Below are 22,293 nucleotides of genomic sequence, written 5' to 3'. Positions count from 1 at the left end.
GAGGGAGGGAAGTGAAGAACGGACTTCCTGGTCTGGTGGAAGGTGATCCTGTTCATGGCGTGAGGGTTGGGATATGAGGAGCCCTGAGATCCCTTCCAACCCAAGCCATGCCATAATCCTGTGATTCCGCGTGGGTTCCCTGTGTGGATGTTCACGAGGGATTTTAAGCCGAGGCAGCAATAGGCAGAGCGCAGCGTTTGGACAGCACCTACAAACAGAAGTTTGTGAAGGGCAAAATACCTCCGCAGAGGGTAAAACACTTTCGTGAACAGCGTCTGCTCCCTGATAGACGAGGACAGGCACCCACCCGAAACCAAACTAGCCCAGGACATGAGATTTTCCACGGGAGAGGAACCCCAGCCGCGCAGACCAGCGCCCGCCGTCCGCGTACACGGGAGCGCTGCGGGAGCACCTCCGGGATCAGTATTGGGCCGCGGGTCCCAGCTCTGTGCGGGAGTTCCATCCCGCACGGTGCACATCGCGGGGTCCCGGCTCCGTGCAGCAGCTCCGTCCCGCACTCTCCGCATCGCGGAGGCGCGGCCGCGGGCGGGGCGAGGCAGGGGAGTGTCCAGCGTCACCGCCCCCGGGAGCCGCGCGGGGCGGGCAGGGCAGCGGCGGCGGGAGGAGGAGGAGGAGGAGGAAGGCAGAGAGGAGAAAGAGGAGGAGGAGAGGAGGCGACGGGACACGGCTCGGAGGCGGCGGCCGGGCCATGCTGGAGGCGCGGCGGCACCTGGCGGGCGCGCAGAGAGGGTGGGCGGCGGGACGGGCTCCGCGCCGCGCGTAGGGCGGTGGCAGCGGAGCGGCGGGGGCTGCGCTCGGCCGGGGGACGCTCCACGCCGCGCAGCGCCGGGAGGGACCTGCGCATCCTCGCCGCGCCTCGCATCGCCTCACCGGGCGGAGGCACCGCCAGCTCCCGCCGCTCGCATCCCTCGGCTGAGGCGGAGGAGAGCAGGAGCAGGAGGACCAGGAGGAGGAGGAGGAGGATGAGCCGCGCGGTGCTGGTCTGGCTGGCGCTCTGCGGGAGCCTGGCGGCGCCGCTCCCCGCCCGAGGTGAGGGGACGGAGGACGGCGGGGACGGACGGGGGACTTGGAGTCGGGGGTCGCGCCGGAGCTCCCGCAAAGTCGGAGTCCAAGTGCGCGGGGGACCGGGGAGGTGGCTCTCGGCAGGGTGCCGGTGTCTGGGCTCTCCTTTTCTCTTTATGTATAAGGAAAGAAAAAAAGAAAATGATACTTATCTCAGTATTTGAAATAGAAGCTGGCGGACTATCCATCCTCAGACACATTCTGTTTTGAAACTATGGTTAATTGGAAGGGAAAGAAATGCTGCGAGAGCTTAAAGGTAATCCAGATGAGCTGCTGGGATGATTTAATACCCGCAGAGCTGTCCCCACCGCTTTTCTCTTCCTCCCCCTACCCCTCCACAGCCACCGGTCTTCGTTGTAATTTGGAGGCTGCGAGCTCCGAACCGGAGACCCAGCAAACCGCGGAACAGTTTGCGAACGCGTTCGGGAGCTTGAGCATCTCGACAGCAGCGAGCAGTTCTTGCCAAGCGACCTTTTCGCTGCCTCCATCTAATTAGGTCTTTTCCATCCTAAAGCACCCGGGGCGTTTTCTCGGTCTCTCAACCCCTTCCAAAAAAAAAACCAACAACAACAACAAACCCCTACCAAAACCAAAAACCCTCCTGAAAAAGAAAACGCCTACCCTACCCTAGAGAGACAACTTTAGATCTCTTGGGAGTTCTCTTTATTATTTATTTTGATCAATTCTTGCATGCTACGGGGCTTTACTCTCCTCTCATTGAAAAGTTGTATGAGCTCGTCGTGCGAGGAGCAGATGGTGAGGGTATGGGCGCGATCCCCCTTCCGCAGAAGGCTTGGGGGGCATCCCGGGGCGGTGGGCGATCACTCCCGTCGCATCCTGCCCATCCCGGCACCCTTTGCGCCCCCGGGGAAGGAGCTGGGCTCGGCTCCGGGACCCCCGTGGACTCTTGCCCGCAGCCCTCCAAGGACTCTCCTCGCCCTCTGCGACCTCCGAGCATCTTCCTGTGCCACGGATATTCTGTGTCTCTGTGTGATCCCACCCGGCGTGGAGACCTCTCTGCTCCTGCTTTGTAGAACAAATGTTGTCCTAATAAGTACCAGAATATTCCCACTGACTTTTAGACCTGTTCACCTCATTATTAACTTTTTGGGTTTTTTAAGTTTCAAAATGAAACCAGCATATCAGTAAAAGCTGAATATTTTATTAGCCCTTAAATTATTCAGCACAGTGGCTTCTCAAAATCCGGTAGCATTCACACAGTTGCAGTGAGCATGTGATAGCTTATGCAATATGTCCTTGTACCTGCAGCTTGAATATAACTGCATCTGCCACTAAGTCTGGACTTGTCATAAGTGCTTTGCACTGGGCTTCTTTGGAACTTCTGATGCCTCACATCTGTAGTGTTTTCTCATTAAAGCTGACAGTTCTGCCAGATTTTTGGGTAACTTCAGAACAGAGAGAACTTAATAGGTTCTCTAGCCGAAGTGAAATAGGAAGGAAAAAAATCCATTTGCTCTGTGATTGCTTAAGCTGTGATTGTTCTGTTAAAGGTTTGTCCTTGGCTCTCAAAAAGAAACAGAAGATTTTATGAGTCCTTTTTTTTTTTTCTTTTTTTCTTTTTGTGCTGAAATGGAGTAAAATGCTCCTTGACAAGTCTGATATACTGGGTTAATTTTGGTGGCTGTCATAACATTTACTTTTAATAGATCCTCTCAAAGTTGCAATTACTCTAAGCACTGTAAGTAACCAAAATTCTTTCAAAGCCAGGTTTTGAACAGTGCAGAACTTGTCTCAACACTTCTCGCTACAAGTCCATTCCCATAATGGTGTAGAATGAAAACCAGTAGAAGTATAATCTGTGCAGTGGCTGGTTCCTATCTCCCCCTTGGGGTAAATTCCAAGTGCAGATGAAAGTTAAGTCATATACTTCGTTAGTGACCTACATTTCAAGCCTACTGTTAGAGAAAAAGACCAACTGTTTTTTTATTGTTGGAGCTCTGCAAAGTAATGGTGGAGGTCAAAATCCTGTTTATTCATGATGTCTTAAAAACACCATTTGCTTTTTGTGTTAGGAACAAATGTCAGCAAGTATGTGAGCAAATTTGTGGTGGGGTTCTTTTTATCTTTTTGCTGTTGTTGTTGGTTTTTATGGAGAAAGGGGGGTGAGAAAGACTAAAAGACGATAATGGATGAGAAAGTCATCTCAATGGGAGACTGTCATTTTCTTCCTGGCCAGTCTGATAAATTTGCAATCTCATGCACTGTAACAGGAGCCTGATATTCAGAGATGTGTTTATATGCAAGTACGTGATGAAACCAGCCTTCAAGGGTGCAGTGACTTCCAGCCCTTAGTTTGCAAGAAAGATGCAGGTGCATTGTTATTAAGCAATGTCCTTTTATACATATTTAAAAACAGCTGTAAGTTTTTACATTTGCTGCTGTTGCTGTTCCTTGGTCGAAATTGAATGCCAGGCACTCTGGTGCTTTACTGTGCGTGGACAGACAGTAACTATCAGATTGGCTACAGAGACTACAAGGGGTTATTTCAGGAGGAAGAAACAGGAGGAAGAAGAGGTGCATCCCACCTGCAGTAATACAGGTTCATGAGTATCACTGTGTACTTTTTTACGGATAAATAAGCCAACAGCGTTAAGAACAGGCAGTAAAGATTGGAATCAGATGAGAGGAAAGCATGATTTAAAAGTGATGGCTGTTTTGGTTCCAAGATACACCTCTGGCAGTGATAAAAGCTGATCAACAAGAGTTATAGGATTGTAGATGCACAGCAGATCAGTGCATCCCACATCTTCATGATCAACGGTTTTGCAACAGGACCTACTGAAAAATTACCACTTTAGTTGTCTTTATAGGGAAGTTTCTCCCTGGTTGTATTGTGCTTCTCCACTTAGCTATCTGCTGAATTTTTATGTGTGGTTTGCTTAAAAATGATACTGATACTGCTGAAAACAGGCAAGTCTAATTCTTTATTTTATTACTGTGTCCTGTCAGCCTGAGAGAAAAACTTGGGAACTTTGAAGGAAGTGTTTCAAAGATGTTGCTTTTCCTCCATTACAGTGGGAATCTTCACTCTCTCTGAGGCTTAGAAGTTTCTGTAAAGCTCCTTTCTGCAGCTGGAATCAGCTGCAAGGAGCAAATGTGCTGAAAAAAAGAGAGGTAAACTGTAGCTTTGTTCTTATGTATCTATACTGAAAGGCTGAAAAGATCACAGAGGCTTTTAAAGACCAAGACTCTTCTGTTTTACTGAATGCCTTTGCATCTTTGGACAGCATCTGCTTCTGTACAAAGTGCTGACAGTGTGACCCTGCATAATGATTTTCACTATTCTTTTAACAAATTACATTTGTATTCAAATTGCTTTTCCATGACTGCTCGTACAGCCTCCAGAAAGCATATAGTGGATATACTGTTGTATTCTGCACATGTCTGGTCAGCCTAGGACAAAATTTGATGTCAAGCCATGCATTAATACAACTGAAATTAATTGTTCTGGTAGTGTTAGTTGTTTTTTTATGTGCCCAGCCTGGTATTTCACTGCCCTTTATGTCTTTATGCTTTATGTCTCTTTTCAAAGGATATACTTTGTACAAGGTTGCGTATCAATGGCACCATAGGGGAAAGGATCACTATCTTATCTTCTCTCTTCCACATTTTTTCAGTTATCATCCAGTTGAAAATCAAGGAAATGATCCATTCTGGAAGTTATTTCAAAAGACAGTAACTTTTAATTAAGATTTTTATGCCTTAAATTAGCTGTTTATGAAGCACATGTCCCTACAGCAGCAGTTACCAACTCACAGCCTGATACCCCTTCAGCCTAAGTGAAGATATGTGGGGAAGCTGTGGTTAAGAAACCACAAGAATCAGAGCTAAATCTCTGTTATTCTCAATTTTATTGTGATTCACATAGGAATTGGCATGTTACTGTTTTCATCTTAGTCTCTTAAACGTCTCAAACTTAGGTAAGCCACAGAGCCAGGATTTCTGAAATCCTGAAGGATCGTCGGTGTTGTGTTACACGTGAGATTAGATGTGATGAAAAAATTCTTCCCTGTGAGGGTAGGGAGGCCCTGGCACAGGATGCCCAGAGAAGCTGTGGCTGTCCCTGAATCCCTGTGGGAGTCCAAGGCCAGGCTGGACATTGAGGCTTGGAGCAGCCTGGGACAATGGAAGTTGTCCCTGCCCATGGCAAGGGGTGTCACTGTGTGACCTTTAAGGTCCCTCCCAACCTAGGCCATTTATGTCATTCTATGATATTGGGCATTGTAGCATACCTGAAGCCCAGCTTGAATTTGAATAAATACGGGTTGAACAACAAATAGGTATTAATTCAAGTTAGAACAGAACAGGCTCACAGTCAAAATATAGTGAAATCTTAGTCAGATGATGTGTTAGAAAATAAAAGATGAGTCGAAAGATTCAAGTCCAAAGAAGGGTTGCAAAAACATTAACATTTGCAAAATTAAAACCTCTAGAAAATGTCATTTTATACTGGAAGACCAAAACACATTTTGCATTTAAAGTTCAGGAGACAAGCTAGGGGAAAGGCAAATTCAGCCTAAATTTGGTGTGTTATTTGAGTCCGAGGAGTAATGGGTCTAAATTTGCCTTTTTATAGGAAACTTTGATCTTTTTTTGAGGGAGAACAACTCACCGTTTGTAGTGACAGCAGGGTATGGCTGATTTTCTAACAATCTCTGTAGAGGTAGAACAGCTTTTTTGCCATTGATATTGTAGGAACAGAGCAAGGCTCTGTCCAAACCCAGTTACTGCAGCTGTGGGTCTATGTGCTCTGAAGGCAGGGTTTGAATGAGCAGCTCTGTCCCAGGAATTTGGAGGCACAGAACCTCCGTGCTTTGAGGTTTTATCAAATCTCAGTCTTGCTGATGAGAGAATATATTTAACATATTTACATTTAATTTAACATTTACATTTAACATTATTCTTTTGTTTGTGCATTTTTCTTCCCTCTAATCAGCAGGCTGTGTTACCTTTCATCACAGAAGGGGTGTTCTTCTATTTTAAGTTCCGAAAGCTGAGAAATTAAGCAGACCATGACTATCTATATAAAGTCTCCAGCTAATCCAGCTAATAACTATATGTGGTGTGTGTGTGTGTGAATGTGTTATCATATGAAAGACACATTAAAAAAATCTTAATTTTACATAATACGTAGCAGTTATATGCAAACATATTGTACTTTGGGTATAATTTGTGTATATATACATTCCAGAGACCATATAGAGGAATTACATTCACTTATGTGCCTCACATCTGGTCTGATACTTAGAAGTTTAAGAAACGTTAAATAAGACCTAATCATCCTATGAATTCTTGATGCACAGCTTTGTATTTGAAGTAAGAGTTTGTTATATGCAACAAAAGCACTGTCTAGGATTTTTTTGAGGTATTTTGATAGTATTCCTCACTCCACACACCTAAAACCTTTTAATAAGGGGTCATTTGTGCGCAAAAGGGGCTTTTATTTAAAGTTCAGGTTTGTATATAAAAGACTTAAGTCAATAAGACTTACATATTGTGATTTATCTATATTTATTTTATATATATGTATCTTTATATATATATAATATTTTTTTAATATGTGTGTATATCTATATGTATCTATATATCTTTCCTGAAGTTGTTTGAAAATGGACAAGTAAACACTGACATGAGAATATGGTGACTTGGAAGGGACTATCCAGTCCAGATCCTGTCAGCCCTTCACAGACACTCCAAAATCCCTTCCATATCCCTGGGAGCAGTGTCCAAATGCTCCTGGAGCTCTGGCAGCCTTGGCGCCATGCAACCCACTAACATCTGGAGGAAGAAGCTTTCCCTGATCTCCATCCCAAGCCTCTGGCTCAACTCCAGCCCTTCCCTCAGGTCCTGTCCCTGTCACAGGGAGCAGAGATCAGAGCTGCCCTTCCTCCTCCTCTCATGAGGAAGCTGTAACTGTGATGAGTCTCCCCTCAGTCTCCTCCAGCTGAACACACCGAGTGCCCTCAGCTGCTCCTCACACGGCCCCTCCAGACCCTTCACCACCCTTGTAGCTCTCCTTTGCACACTCTCTAACAGTTTAATGGTTTTTTTCCACAGTGATGCCCAGAACTGTACACAATATTCCAGGTGAGGCCGCCCGGCCCAGGGCAGAGCAGGACAATCCCTCCCTGGCCTGGCTGGCCATGCTGGGCCTGGTGCCCCTGGACAGGGATGTCCCTCCTGGCTCCAGGGCACTGCCACTGACCAGGACCAGCAGTCCCTTTGCCTGGCACTGCTTTCCAGCCTCTCACTCCCCAGTCTGTCTATACATACAGCACCTTCTGTAGTTGAACCTCACATGGTTGGAGCTGGCCCAGGCCTCTCATTTGTCACAGCCCCTCTGAAGGGCCTCCCTGCCCTCGAGGGAGTCCACAGCTCCCCCCAGAGCTGTATCATCTGTGAACTTGCTCAGGATCCCTTCCAGTCCTATATTCAGGCCATTTATAAGGATGTTGAGGAGCACAGGGCTGAGGGCGGAGCCGTGCAGAACCTCAGTAGTGATGGGTTCCTAGTCTGACGTCACCTCAGTCACTGTCACACTTTGTGCCTAACCCATGACCCAGCTGCTCACCCATCTCATGATGTGTTCATCCAGCTGTGGGATGGAGAGTTTGTCTACAACAATCCTGTAAAAGACAGTATGGAAAGCTTCTGAAATCCAGGAAGATTCCATCAGCTGGCTTCCTTGATCCACTGGTTGGGTCACCTTGTCCTGAAAGGAAATTAGGTTTGACAAGATGGACTTTGCCCTCATGAAGCCATGCTGACTGTTACCAATGTCTGCTTTGTCCTCCAGATGTTTTCAGTACCTCCCAGAATAATGTTCCCCATACCTTTACCAGGCCCTGAAGTGAGACTGACAGACCTGTAGTTTCTAGAGTTCTCCTTCTTGCTCTCCTTGAAAATTGGGAAGTGTTTTCCAGCTTCCAGTCATCTGGGATTTCTCTGGACTCCCAGGACCACTCAGAAATCATCAAGAGAGGTTTTGTGATGATATCAGGAGCCGTTTGAGGATTCTTGGATGAATCCCATCAGGCCCCATATATTTGTAGGGATCCAGCTGGACCAGCAGACTGGGATTAACTGGGGGTTGGTCATTTTCATAGTCAAGGTCCTCCAGTTCAGGGCACTGAGATCCCCTTGGTCCATCTGTATCAAAGGAGGAGGCAAAGGGTTCATTGAACACCTCAGCCTTGTCCCTGTCCCTGTCTGTGAGATGACCATCCTCATCCTGCAATGGGCCAATAGTATTTTTTGCACTGCCTACTGCCATGATTTTATTCAGAAAATCTCTTTTTATTGTCCCCCACTCAGTTCTGGCAGGCCCAACTCCATCTGAGATTTGGCCACATGAATTTTTCCCTCCACTGGAAGCAGTAGCTCTCTGTTCTTCCCATATCACCTGGCCCTGCTCATACTGGATACACACCTCCTTTTAATGCCTTATTTCCAAGAGAATATTCCTGTTCAGCCAAGCCATCCTTCTGCCTATTCTGCTTAAGTGGAGAATCCTGGATTATCTCAGCTCTGCCAACTGCGGCAGCAGAACGACAAGTTCTGGGTTTTAGGAGTTAGGATTTCAGGCTCAGTATGTAAAGCAGCAAGCTGAAGTGCGCAGATGACAGCAGGGAGGAGCAGCAGATGGATAAGGGGGCTCAAGAAGATAAGAGCTCCTTCAGCAGAAGCAGGGCAGGAGCTCTGCACATCCCAGCAGGAATCTGACAATGTAAGAGAAAGATGTGCCTCAGATTTCTTGGTTGTTCATGACCCCGGAGGCCCCAGGGGACAGGGAGGGGAGCAAAGTCTCCCACAGAGGAGGTGGGATTTGGTGTGGAATTTCTCTGCTGCCTCCTCTCCCAGGATGTATGTGGGAGAGTGGGGTCAGATACAGAGGCATAACCCACCCAGGGTGCAGTTTCTGCATCAAGTGGTGTCTCTTGATTAAAGCTGATGGAGAAATTTCCTAACACAGAATGCTCTATCAGAATATTGCAATTCTGTACACACAGTAGTTTAACCAGTGAACGGCCTCACTTTGAAGTGTAGCTTGCACACCTGGGACAGCACAAGCTCAGGTGATTGTTAAGTGCTTCACACTACGGATTTGAACCCTACAGTTTCAAATTCTTAATTTTAATGCAAAGCAGGGCATTTTCTCAATGTTTTGCAAGTAATCTTCTGTCCTTCCTGCCCCTCAGCCCCGGTGACTTATTTTTTCCTTGATTGTTTTCAATTTTAAACAACACAGGGCATTTATTTATGCACACTTAGATTATGGTCCTGCTGTAAGATAAAGCTATTATTTAAACATATGACAGAGCTTTTTATTCATGTCTTTGAGTACTCTCACAATAGTAACTTTTTTGACAGGCCAAAAAAAACCCCAAACCAGACGTGAAAGAGATGACTGCATTGCTAATTTTTAGCTGTAGCAATTCTATTTGCTGCGCTTCTGTGTAGGGAGGCTGAAAAAATCTCTGCAAAACCTGCTTTTTTCCCTCTCATTGTCAAGATGCTGTGTCAACCTGCATAATTATGGAGAGCTGTGACAGCAGAGCATAAATAACACTAATTTCTGCCATCTGATTACCCATGTCTTAGGTTTCTGCAACAGTGAAGCTACAACAGATCACACAGGAAACAGTTGTGGATAAGACTTGCATGTACCAAGCAGAGGCATGAAAAATAGAAAAAAAAAATTTACATCTTTCATTCTGTCTCTCCCTCATGTAGGAGAGCTTTTATGACTGCTGGGTATCATTGCACACAACCAAGCCCTGAAATCCAAGTTTCCTTCCTGAATTCTCTGTATTTTACTCGGCTGTTCTTTAGACCATCCTGCTTTAATTTGTTTGCCAGTGTTTTTTTCTTTGGTTTTTATTTACTCCTTTTCCAGCTCAGGCTTTTGAAGTAGAGATGGAGAAACTATTACAGGCAATGTAACTTGTCAGATTCCTTGCTCGTGTGAGGAATTGCACGGGATTTCTTTGCAAGGTCTTTTCTAGGTTAAAAACCAAGACCCACTAGCTGATTGCTTTCAGGTACCATTCCAGAACTATTTTAAAACCATGCAGTGCTCTTTATTTGAACAATTTTAAGGAAAGATTACCTTGATACTGTGAATAATGTACAGTTGGATGGGGAAATGATGTGCTGTTGTCATGGGAAGTAGCTGAAACAACCTAGTAGCTCCCTTCCATGGTGCATGCGATACATGTTCCTTTAATAATGCTTTTGTGTAATTTTTTTAATGTCTTTTTTTATGCTTTGCCTTCAGACCTTGTACAGAATGATGCACTCCTTACAGATAGACCTTCAGGATAAAGATCAGCCTCTTTGATAATGACTTTCATTTGCTTGGGTGTGATCAAGACCATCCTATTCTGATACCTTGGCTTTTTCACCAGGCTTCTCTTCAGCCTGGTATCCTTATTCAGGGAGATGAATTATTTCAGAAATTTCTTTTAGAAATGCTTCATTTTTGTACTGTGGCACAGTTACAGGAATGCTTTGGTTACTTCCTAGGGTGGTTTTACTTAACGTTAAAGTATACTCCAAATATGAGTCTTGTGGTTCAGCCTGTCACTAAAGTCATAAGGAAAAAAAAAAGAAGGAAAGAAAAGAAAAAAAAAAGGTAATTGAAGCAATGTAAGGCATAGCTGAGAATGTAGTGTCAGAAGTACCCTTTCTTTTGTGAAATCCATCAGGGAAAAAAAAATCAAAGCAACATTTTGAACAAGAGCTCAGAAATCAGTTGGAATAATGTGTGATTGACTATATATATTGACTTAATGTTAATACCACATCTATATTGGTTCACACAGCAAGAGCAGTGATTGCTCTAGTATGCTTCAATATCTTTCAAGAGAGATGAATAATTACATAAAAATGTGCATTTAAAACCAGAGAATTATAGAGTAATAGAATGGTTGGGACTGGGGAGGGATCTTAAAGCTCATCAAGTTCCACCCTCTGCCATGGACAATTCCCACTATCCCACTATGGTGCTCCAAGCCTCAGTGTCCAACCTGACCTTGGACACTGCCAGGGATCCAGGAGCAGCCACAGCTTCTCTGGGCACCCTGTGCCAGGGCCTCCCATTCTCACAGGGAAGATTTTCCTCCTAATAATTCATCTAAACCTACTCTCTGTCAGCTTGAAGCCAAATGTTGAGTGTGAGTAAAAGTGGAGCACTAAAAGGTGCAGCTCTGACTTGTGTTCAGAGGAGTTTGGTCATGGAGGGGTGAAACAAGTATCAAGTCTGTAGGAAACTTCCCTAGTCTCCAAAGATTTTTTACTGTAAGACAAAGCTGAGATGAGCAACTCTGTGAGATTTGATAGTTTGGCCAAAGCCCATGTAATTTCTCTGCCACTCTCTTTTCCCTAATTCCAGCACTGGCGATGGTCTTACACAAAACAGAGTAAAATTCTCTGGTAGTTTGCCTTATTGGGATGGCTTAAGGAGGGAGCAGGCCAGTCCCTGTGATGGTGCTGGGAAGGGAGGTGGGGACAAGGAGAGAGAAGCAAGTGACATGGACAGGGATGTTGAACAATGGATGTATCCCTCAGTTGGTTCCTTCAGGGGTGAGTTATGGATAGTTTTCTCAGTGCCAGTTTTACACTTTTTTTTTTTGCCAAGTACATTTGTGCACCAGCCCTAAGACATAGGGTGCCAGTTTTTTTCCTGCCTTGAGTATAGTTGTGTATTCCCCCCTGGAGAGATGTGCAGAAGTCAGATCCATGGGCATCCCTTGAGTTCCTGTCTGTTTTGCCTTGGCATGGAAGAAAGTAGAGGAATAAATTCCACATTTCCCTGGCCATCTCCCAGTCCAAAGTTGCCGTCTCACCACTCTGGGTCAGATTCAGCCTTGATTAACTAGTCTATCCCAGTAGGTTATTTTGTTGAGGACAAATTACAGTATTTTTTGCTTCCCTAATTATTTATTGCAAGTATTTGTCTTGTGGATAAAGACCGCTCCTGGGCCACGCAAAGCAGGCAAGTCTTGGAAGCTCCCCATGGGCTCTCAGTGGAAACAGGAGGAGCTGCCTGCCTTAGAAACCCTGCTCTGGCTTAATTCCAAGTAAGAAATCTGTTTTAAAACTACCAGGAAGTCAATATGTTCTGGCTCCTTCATTCAGACCAGCTGAAGGCTGAGCAGGAAGAAGGAAAGAAGATAAAATGGGTAAAATCATTGTGTGCTTCAGTTACCTTAGGAGGAAAAACAGAAAACTCCAAAATCTCTGAGACTAGTGACTGACTAATTTTGACCAGTTAGCCTACTGCTTGATTGTTTGGGGTTTTTGACAAACAAATTCTTGAGGTTTTGTGGGGTTTTTTTAAATTTCCCATAGAGAGCAATAAGCAATTAAAAGTCGGTACATTGCTTTTTTTCCAGTTGAATTCTGGTTAAAATATTGTACTCGTAGAAAAATCTGAACAGAATTTTAAATTCTATCTAACTATTTCCTTTTGAGGCAGAGGAGAGAAGGAAGAATATCTTCAAGCTTTGGTGGAATAGTAATTATATATATATATATATATATATATATATATAAATTTAGAGGAGCACCATCTGCAGAGCTGAAGGATTGTAGCAAAACCCTATACTTCTAATGATTTCTGAGTTTCAATAAGCCACTTTTTCACTCTGTTAATGCTCTAATAATAATCATGAAGTCTTGTGCTAGCATCTTTCATAGCAATCTTGTGTCCCTTGTGTCACATCAAGTTTTTTCCTGTCATTGCCACCCATCTCTTATCCTTGACATGTCTGTACCTTCCATCTCTGAAGTCTGGAAACAAAAGTCGATACATCAAGTAGAAAAAGGCATCTACTTTTAAGAGAAATGATGAGTTTTGATGACTTATGCTTGATAAAAGCCATGTTTTGGGTCTCCTGTAGTGCCAGCTCCAGTACTGCAGCAATAGGAGCTGCGTGAATATCCATCTCATTTCTTGTGTATGTGAGAGAAGTGTTGGCATACTGGAAATATTTACCCAAAGAGTTTCAGGGATCTCACAAACAGGGAATCATTTGGAAATGCTCTTTCAGGAGAGCTCTCAGTTAATGTCATTCAGTGTTATTCTTACTTTATTACTCTGCATTCAGAAGAGTCTAATTTCTTTTTTTATTTCAAAATGAGATGCAAGAAGCTTTTACAATTAAAATTAAAAATGCCTGGCCTGTTTACAACATGGTATATGTATCTTGCAACAGTTGGGTTAATTTTTAAAAGCCTTTTATGTAGGGTCTCAGAAGAAATTTTCTACAGGAAAAGCAGCTGTGGGAAGAACCTGGTTTTGCTGTGGCCCATTTTTCTGTTAAGATACAGAACTAAGATTACTGAAGATTTTAGAGATATTACGTATGTTCCTTGAAAAAGAACAACATAAAAGACACAAAATTGCTGTTCTAGTAGATTACAGGCTAGAGTGTGCATCTGCTGAAATTGGCCTTATGGAAGGTGCTTCTTCAAAGTTGGTGTAGTTTAAGAAATAAAATACCAACTTCTTTGGCCTCCTATGCTCCTTGAATCACCCCTGCTTTTTGACCTGGGTTTGTGCTTTGGGGATGCTTGAGGGATGCGCATCATTCCACCAGTGGTTGATGAAATCCTGTTTTTTCTGTCTGGGTGAAAAGGGAGAGTATTTGGTCTTGATGCTCTTTAAGGCATCACAGCCCCCATATTCTCCTGCTGGAAATGAGGAATTTGAAGTTGCATCTCTCTGGAGTTTGTGGTGTGGTGCCAGTGTCGTTCTTGGGGCAGCTCAGGTGTGTCCCCACATGGTGGTGTCAGACCATGGGGGGTCTGGTTGAAAGTAGCAGTGGCAGGAATTGTACAAGAATGTCTAAGTTGGGGAGGAGGGGTTGTTGCTGTACTACCATGCAATTTCTTTTTTGCTTTTGGCTTTTTCTAACGTATCTGTAAGCACTAACACAGGACAGGTCTTTATCCAGTATTTATATTCTGCAAGTGTTCGCCAAAAAGTGAAGAGTGGTGGTGATGTTTGTAGACAAAATACGTTTCTGCATTCACTACGGCTATCTCAGGCTCTCAAAAAATTGTATGGGAATGTTCCCCTGTATTAAAAATAACTATATTTATCCTTGGTATCTGTGTAGTGACCTAGTTTGTTTATCACCAACTACCTTGAATTTTTCAACTGCATGTACTCTTGTCTGGCAGAGTAAAAAAGAAATGTATTTCTATATTTACTTATTTATTAATGTACTTTTGTGGAAAGAGGTGTAATTCTCTTCTGTTTGGCTGGATATTTTTGTTTTTCAAGCCTGAGGTTTTAATGAAATCCTGATTTCTCTCTTTGCACCAAGACTTTACATGGAATTTTTCACTTTTCATGGAACTCTTCAGTTAGTTGAAAGCTTTCTAATAGTTCTGATAATTAGCCATGTTACAAGTTATAATGGCCAAGAACTGGAGCCAGGGGTAGCTGCAATTTAGGGCATGAAATGTAGACAAAAATCTTCACTGTGTCATCAATAATGTGATGTTATTTGAAAGTGTTTTCAGGTTTTATATTTATATTAGCCCTAACCCACTGCTTTTCTCTGTTTTTTTTTTTTTTTTTTTTTTTTTTTTTTTTTTTTTTTTTTTTTTTTTTTTCTCAATTTAAACTCTCTTGAACTTCAGGATTTTTGATTTTTCTGTTGGTGATTCAAAGACCAAGGGCCCTGATTGATATCAATGCAAACCTGGTGTTGAAACTAGGTTGCTTTTCAGATTTAACTTTTTGAGGAATATGGAGTTTTTGTCACTGCTCTTGATTTTAATAATGCAATGATACTTCTACTGAATACAGCCAGAGTGGCTTTACACTGAAGCTGCCTCTAGATTAATGCCTGCAGCTTTGCCAAAACTATTATCTATATTGCAAGCTGTCACTTTATGTGCAAACTAAATAATTAAATCTTTAGATCAGATGTACAGTTTTTTATTATGACAGACATAGTTTAGGATTTTATGGTTTCAAAGAACTTTGAGATAAAAAGAACTGTATTACAGCCTACTGGAGAATAGGCTAAAACCTCTCTGAAATTTTTGATTGTTAAATTACATTTCTTGGTTTGGATTCCTGTTTTTCAGGCAAAATCAGAGATAAAAACTGCCAGCACTGAATTAGATATGTCATGCCTTAGCCAGTGGGAGTCTCTTTATAGTCTCATCTGAGACCCTTAATCTGAGTTACTTGCCAGCAATTATGTGAAACCTTTACCATTTTTTTTTAATATGAAATGGTAAGGTCACCATTTCAATGTGCTAGTTGGGTAAATGTACCATTTGTACCCAGAAAGAACACCTCTTTCTTTCAAGTGATGTTGCAGGTGACTGTTTACTTTTGCCAACAGCTGCAGTCCTGTGTTGTAAGACAGGAGGGAAATCTAAGGGATCACCCCCAAATGATCTGTGAGTAGAAATGTGCGTAATGTAGGAAGCTGGAAATTCATAATTTCTATTGTCACATCTCAGGCCTCTTCTCCGCCTCTGCTTTTGCAGCTGCAGGGGACTAAGCAAAGAGGGGAAAAAAAAAAGAAAATAATACAACTTTCCCCCTGGGTCAGTGGGACAGAATGGACATGATGGATTTCATCCAAGGGTGCTGGGACCTGGACAGTTCCTGTGCAGGGCAAGACATCTGTCACCTCTGGGACATCCAGGGATGACCCTCGAGAACAAACAAAGGTGAATGTTGCACCACTATTCCAAGAAGTCCAAAAAGGCCGCTGAATGGGAAGCTCCATGCTGGTCAGCCTTGCTTGGTGCCTGGGGAAACCATGGAGCACCTTCTTGGGTATGGGATGGAGAAGGTGTCTTGGGGCTGTCAGCATGGGTTTAAATCACACCTGACCCACCTGATGTGCTGGGGAGAGATGACTGGAGGTGTCTGGGGGAGAGCAGAGGGTATTCTGTGCCTGGGCGTGAGCACTGGGCACTGTCACTGTTCCCACATCCATGCTGGACAGTGATGTCTCAGGGGATGGACTGAGAGACAGATACAAATCCTGGTTGTAAGATGGGACTCAGAGGGCAGTAGATGATCAGTTACATCACTCTGGAGTTTTATATCAAGTGGGTTCTTTCTGGGGCTTCCTTTGTTTCACATCTTCATGGGTGCCCTGGGCAAGGTGCCCCAATAGGTGACCAGGGATGCCTTCAAGGGTAGCAATGCCATCAAGAGGGGCCACGCTAGGGAAATAAACCAAAAGGACCCATAAACAACAACAAATGCCAAGACCTGCCCTGGGGAGGAACAACCCCTGTGAGCACATGGATATTTAGTTTATCAATCCCCAGTTTAGAAAAGGACTATTTAAATGGGTGTGAGGTCAGGGAGAGCATGGTGTTGTGGGGGACTAGATCTCCTGTCCTGCAAACAGAGGGACCCGTGGGGCCAGGCCTGTGTCATTGCAGGGGCAGATTGAGGAGCAGTCCTCAATCCTGAGTTCCTGAAGAAAGATGTGACCGAGGAGACAGAGACAGCAATGCGTGGCAGGAGAATCAGTCACTTTCTCTATAAATATGACCCTCACTGGGGGTGATGATGAGGTCTTGTGCCCCTTGTAACCCCCATTCAAGTATCTGTGTGAGATAAAGCGTTGTTCACTTCTGTACTGCAGAACCGTCTCTCCTTTCAGTGGAAAGAATAGGGTGGTATTTTATGTAGATGCCAGCAAAATAAAATTTAAGATCTGCAGGATGCATCTGGTGTTTTTTGGTTTTGTTTGCTCATTTACTTTTTAATTGTTGCTTATCATTAATAAAGTAGACTAAGCAACATTAAACAAGCTGTGATTTTCAGTGTTGTGGCGTTTTTTCTTTTGCAGTTTTCACTTTATAGTCTTGCAGTTGTGTGGGCTCCCAGTAAGAACACGAAACCAAAGATTTACTTGCATTATTAGCTTTTTTTAATTTTTGTTTTTGAAATCCAAATGGAGAAAGGAAAGGGTAGCAATATGTACAGATTCTTCTTGCACGTTTTTCTCTTAGAGAAAGTAATAGAAATGTCTACTTTCCAGATTGTGACAGAAAACCACGGCTTTTTCAAACACATTGAAATGAAGTTATGAGTCTGAATTTTAACATGAATTCTGGATTTGGCACAAGAGATCTTACATGAAAACCTCCTGCTGAGATGATAAAGTTTATAGATTTAAGATTCAGTGATCGTGCAAAGAGTTTAACAACTCTGCTGAGTGTTGAGGGAAGAAGTTAAAATGAACTGAATTATGTTCAAATGTGATTTATTTTGGTTACACTTTGGGGGAAGAACATTTTCTAATAATTAATTATCTAATTTAAAGCCTCCCTATTTCTTGACTGAGGTAAAAATTGAGGTATTTTGTATAATAAAGCAGCTGATCTTTAAAACTAATGGAAAGTGGTTTTATATTTTTCACGAAAACTGTAGATGCTTCAGTTCACTGGCTCTGCCTCAGGAAATCAGTTTCAAGCAAATTAGCTAGTAAAATGAATGCACCCTGCACTGGCTTATTAATGAGAGCAGTGTGTAAATACAGCTGATCAGTATATGGCACCCTGCATAAGTAGAGAAATAAAACTATGCGTGAATTAAATGGTCTTGATTACTGACCATTGATCATGAGCTGTGTTTGGTATGCTTATTTGCTTGAAAACATGCCGGTCCAACAAGCCAGGCAGTTTTCATTGCCTTGGATTGCCTTCATTAGAGATTGAGAGCACTCAGTACAACTTAGAAGTAGGAAAAGGCACAACCTTGCAGTGCTTCTGGAAGGTGCACCCTGAGATGTAGACATTGCATCCTTTATCACAAGAATCCTCAGCTGAGGATGTGTTCAGGATTAATGTTTGGATTTCTGAACATGCTTACACATCAGGATACCCTCCCAGAGGGGGAGAGTCCCAAATATCTTGACCCATATGAGAGGGGATGAGATGTTCATTATAAATTCTCAGGCTGAAAAGAAACACCATTCCACATGTCAAGGGAATTCTTATGTTTTATTATCTAGTTGCCTTAACTCTAGCAATTAGACACTATTTACTCTCAAAAGCTTTGGTTAGCAAGCCCTTAAATTTTACAGCCTCCAGCAACAAACTCCAGGTACCAAGACCTCAACTTTTACAATTACAGTTATAATTGACAAGCTCCCCAGTCCTTGTAATAAACTTTGGTATGGAGCAAGGTGTAGAATAGGTTAACCATGCCCAGACAAAGCAGGAGAGGAGAGACATAAAGGTGGCAGAGAGAGAAAGAGAACAAGGATCACCAGTCCGTAGAAACCACATTGGTCCTGCACATGGATGGGACAGGTCTGGGCTCAACAAAGAGAATGAGAGAAAGAGAGAAGAACTGATACACTTCATTTCATGAGGTTTCCTTCTGTTATGTGGTGCACATCTCTGTTGTAAAACAGATTTTTCATGCCATTGTGTTCCAACATGCACAACCCCTCTGAGTCCTGCAGGAAGTGAGGAGCTACTGCAGGTGCAAGAACAAGCATTTGTTTTATTTTTATCCATTGGCTTGAGATCTTATTGTGCAAACATCCCATTGCTGCTCATACAATATCTGACCTTGAGCATGGAACTACCTTGCAAATATTAAGAGCAATAATTGGGGTAAGTAGTACATCTGTCTCACTTTTTATAAGAATGTGTATTGAATTTTTCTATCAGTGATATGGCAAAAGCCTTCATAGCAGTTCTTTGAAGACCATGGTTAAGTAAATCTATCTAATTCTGTTTTCACAACATCTGGGGACATATTGGCTGACACCATGTATTAGCCAACCATACCAAAAAAAAAAAAAAAAAAAAAAAAAAAAAAAAAAAGTCCCCAAACCTTGCAGCCTCAGGATAAGAGGAAAAGCTACCTGAGCATAGATGGAGCCTGATGAAATGAGACTGTGATGGTCAAAGTGGCTACAGCGATCCCCTGGTAGAACTAAAGGTCAGGGGTATGGTGTTACACAGAGAGCTTTAAGGATGGCTTCAGAGAAGATGAAAGGCAGCTTTGTCGGATCTCTTAAAAACATCTTTCCAAAGCTAAAAGGCGATGTGGGAGAGAATGAAACACAGGGTACTTTAGTGACAAATTTTCAAATACTTAGAAGGCTCTGTTGGACTTTTTGTTACTGAGTAATTGATGATGCATTAAGAGATGCTTCAAAGAGCTTTGAAAACAGAGAGGGATGACATATGTGGGATGTGGTAGGAGATAGTGAGAAAGTAGACACACAAAAGGACATTAATGATCAAAATGAAGCAAGAGCCTTGTGCATTGGTCTGCAACAGCATTTAGAAAGCTGCTGTCCCATTTCTGAAAGTCTGTATGAGAGATAGCAAATTAGTATAAGCCCCGGCAGATGAGAACCTGGGGTAATTAATTGTGCCAGTGGTTAGGAAAAGAGGTGTCCTGGGGGAATAATAAAGGAAAAAACTTGGGAGAATGTCAGCCACCTCCTCACTCTCACCGCTTGTAGAATCAAGTGGTAAGCAAAGTAGTAGTGGTCCACGTTTCAATGTTATTTTCTTCCATATAAACTGTTATAATTTTGGGTAATTCATATAATGGCAGAAATTCAAGGTCCCTGAAGACTTGGAGGGAGTAGTTCACTTTTTAATGTGCTTTGTGGAGACAGGGAAGGTTAGGGCTCAACTGTTTGTTCTCCTTTATTCTTATCTCTCTATCCTGAACTTCCAGTGTATGTCAGGAAAAGCTCTTCTATCTGCTCTTTGAAGGGTGTAGGAAAAAGGGAAAAACTTTCCCTGGCGAAGTTTTTAAACCAACTAGTTGAACATGTCCAGCTGGTTCTAGTTGTCACTGTGTGGGAGAAAAATCAGCATTGTAACTGCATTGCTTGAGCTGATGGAGAGTGAAAAATGGTAATTTGAACAAGAGACCATGAATCCGTTATAAAGATCTTGGAGAAAAAATCAATTTATTGTAGTAGAAGTTCCAGTGCCTGTACTTCTTCAAAAGAAAGGGGTAAGCAGGAGATACTCTGCTCTAAAATGAGACATGTGTGGAAACTGGGGTAATTCCACACTCTCAGACCCAAGAATGTGTACAGGTTTTGCACTGTGCTGGGCTGAGGTTTGAAAACCCCTTACCCTTTGTGCTGCCATGGCCTCCTCCTTTGCAGTCATCTCCAAGGACAGGAATTTCCAAAGAATTGCAGGTGCCTTGGTCTGCTCGGTTCCATAATTACTCCAGTCTTGTGTGGGTAATTAGGGGACTGTAAGTCTTGGAACCAGTCATATAGTCAACTGAAAGGTCACTTAAGATTTAGTTCATGAAAGTCAAGGTGTAAGTCATTTGGGAAAAAAAGAGTGAAGGAAAAAAGATATTTTTTAACATAATTTTCAATTGAATTAATATGTTATATACTACAATATTACACAGTGCTGGATCAGTATTGCATGCAGGTCTCTCCAGTCTCATTAGCCTTCAAAAAGTAGTCTGGTGGATGATTTAATTTGAACTGACTTAGAAAATTATTTACTTCAGGCAATACGCACAAAAGTTACAGATGGTTGTGTGAAGACTCAATGAGCTGATTGGGCACTAGAGCATGTTTCATGCAAGAAAGAGAGCAATGTTAGGCAACATTAGTCAGGTTCCAATTTATCCTGCAGGAGGAGAAGCACATCTCTGGAATGGGTTGTGATGAACAGTACATCTTGGTAGTTTGAGGCACTGGTCTGCTAACCTAGGCCACAGGGAGAGGTCATTGCTGCCCATTAGTGAAGCTTGTTTGTTTTCTCTGCTTTTCCATCCTTAGGAATTTAAAAACAAACAAACAGAAAAAAAACCAACCTAAAGAAAAGCACACACACTCACCAAAAAAAAAAAAAAAAAAAAAAAAAAAAGAAGCACAGATTCTTTGGAACAAGAATCAAAGTACAGTACTTACTGACAGTTGAGACCCTACAGGAGAATTTTTGTGGAAACAGTTCTCTATTCAATTTTATAGGTGTAGAGTAGGAATTGTCTAGTGGGAAACAAGGCTTGTGAGTAAATTTGATGTGAGACTCTGACTTCCATTTGTGTTCTATTTGCAGAGTCTGTATTGCCAGAGAAAGATGAGGAGCTGTCCTTTTTTTTCTTTAAGTCCCATTTTCAGGATATTTTAGGGTCTTGTCCTTAAATAATATTTGAAAAGCTGCATCTATTAACATTTGTCAATAATTGAACTTGGAGAGTGTCTCCTTATATTGCATCCCCTGTCTGCACAAACTCAGAAAGGGTAGTGTTCAAAAAACTACCCATTAAATTGCTTAGTTCTTGAAATACTTGAAATTAATTTCTATTTCCTCTTTCAGATAAAAATCACTTGTCTTAAACTCTAACTAAAAGTAAACTATATTTAAATGTCTGTAATTTTGTACTTGGCTTTTTGCCAAAAGGTGATGGTATCAGTCTTTTTGTCCTACTTAACTTGTTACATCTCAAATTGTAAAAAAACCTTAAGTGGACACTGGTTATTATCAGAGTAAACATAGAATGAAAGACAGATCTTGCACAGGTTAACTTTTTTAGTTCAGTCCTGCAGGAAAAAATAAAATGGCAGAACATCTTTGTGGAAGTAGAGACAGCAGAGTCTCAGAGAAAATGAGCCAGAGAGGTAAAAGTAACTTAAGGTCATTTGTGCTTTTGTTTCCATACCTTGCTGTCAGCAGTTGCTGTTTTTAAAAGCAGCCCTGCTTGCTTCTGGTTGGGAGCCAAAATTTTGGAGCATATCTGTCCTCCACCAGCTAAAAGTCTTGCCCCAGGTTTTTTGACAGAGAGCAGCACCTTAAAGCAACTGCTGCTCCTTTCCTCTGCTTACTTTTACAGACATGAACTGTGCAGAGTTTGGATACCTGCAAGAAGGTAATTTTTTTGTCAGTGTTTGCTTCCTCTGTTTATTTGTGTGGTACCATTCATGAGCATTTTTCTACCTTGGTAACAAAACAACCAACCAACCAAAAACCTCAACAAACAAGCAAACAAACGAACAAACAAACAAAAACCCCTCCAACCAAACAAGTAGACAAACAAAAGCCTCCAAACAAAAAAACCCAACTAAAACCTAAAAAAAACCCCAAAAAACAAAATGAAACAAAAAAGGCCAAAAAACCCCCCACACAAAACCAAAAAAACCTACCCAACCCAGAACCAAAACCAAAACAAAATGAAAAACC

At 42.5% G+C, this 22,293-nt stretch overlaps 1 protein-coding gene across 3 annotated transcripts in view; it reads left to right on the top strand.

The window, feature by feature from the left end:
* Positions 1-916: 916 nt before the first annotated feature.
* EDIL3 (EGF like repeats and discoidin domains 3) overlaps positions 917-22,293 on the top strand; it is a 231,626-nt gene continuing 210,249 nt past the window's right edge. For 2 of the 3 annotated variants that reach the window (XM_063421632.1, XM_063421633.1), the window contains exon 1: positions 917-1,050. In XM_063421632.1, coding sequence (XP_063277702.1) covers positions 984-1,050 — 67 coding nt within the window. In that variant the 5' untranslated portion in view covers positions 917-983. The remainder of the gene's footprint in view (positions 1,051-22,293) is intronic. The other variant, XM_063421631.1, reaches the window with a different exon arrangement.

The sequence above is a fragment of the Prinia subflava genome, chromosome Z (assembly GCF_021018805.1).
Source record: "Prinia subflava isolate CZ2003 ecotype Zambia chromosome Z, Cam_Psub_1.2, whole genome shotgun sequence".
NCBI classification, from domain to species: Eukaryota; Metazoa; Chordata; class Aves; order Passeriformes; family Cisticolidae; genus Prinia; species Prinia subflava.
Note: the sequence above shows the minus strand (reverse complement) of the source record. Positions and strands in the feature narration are given on the sequence as shown.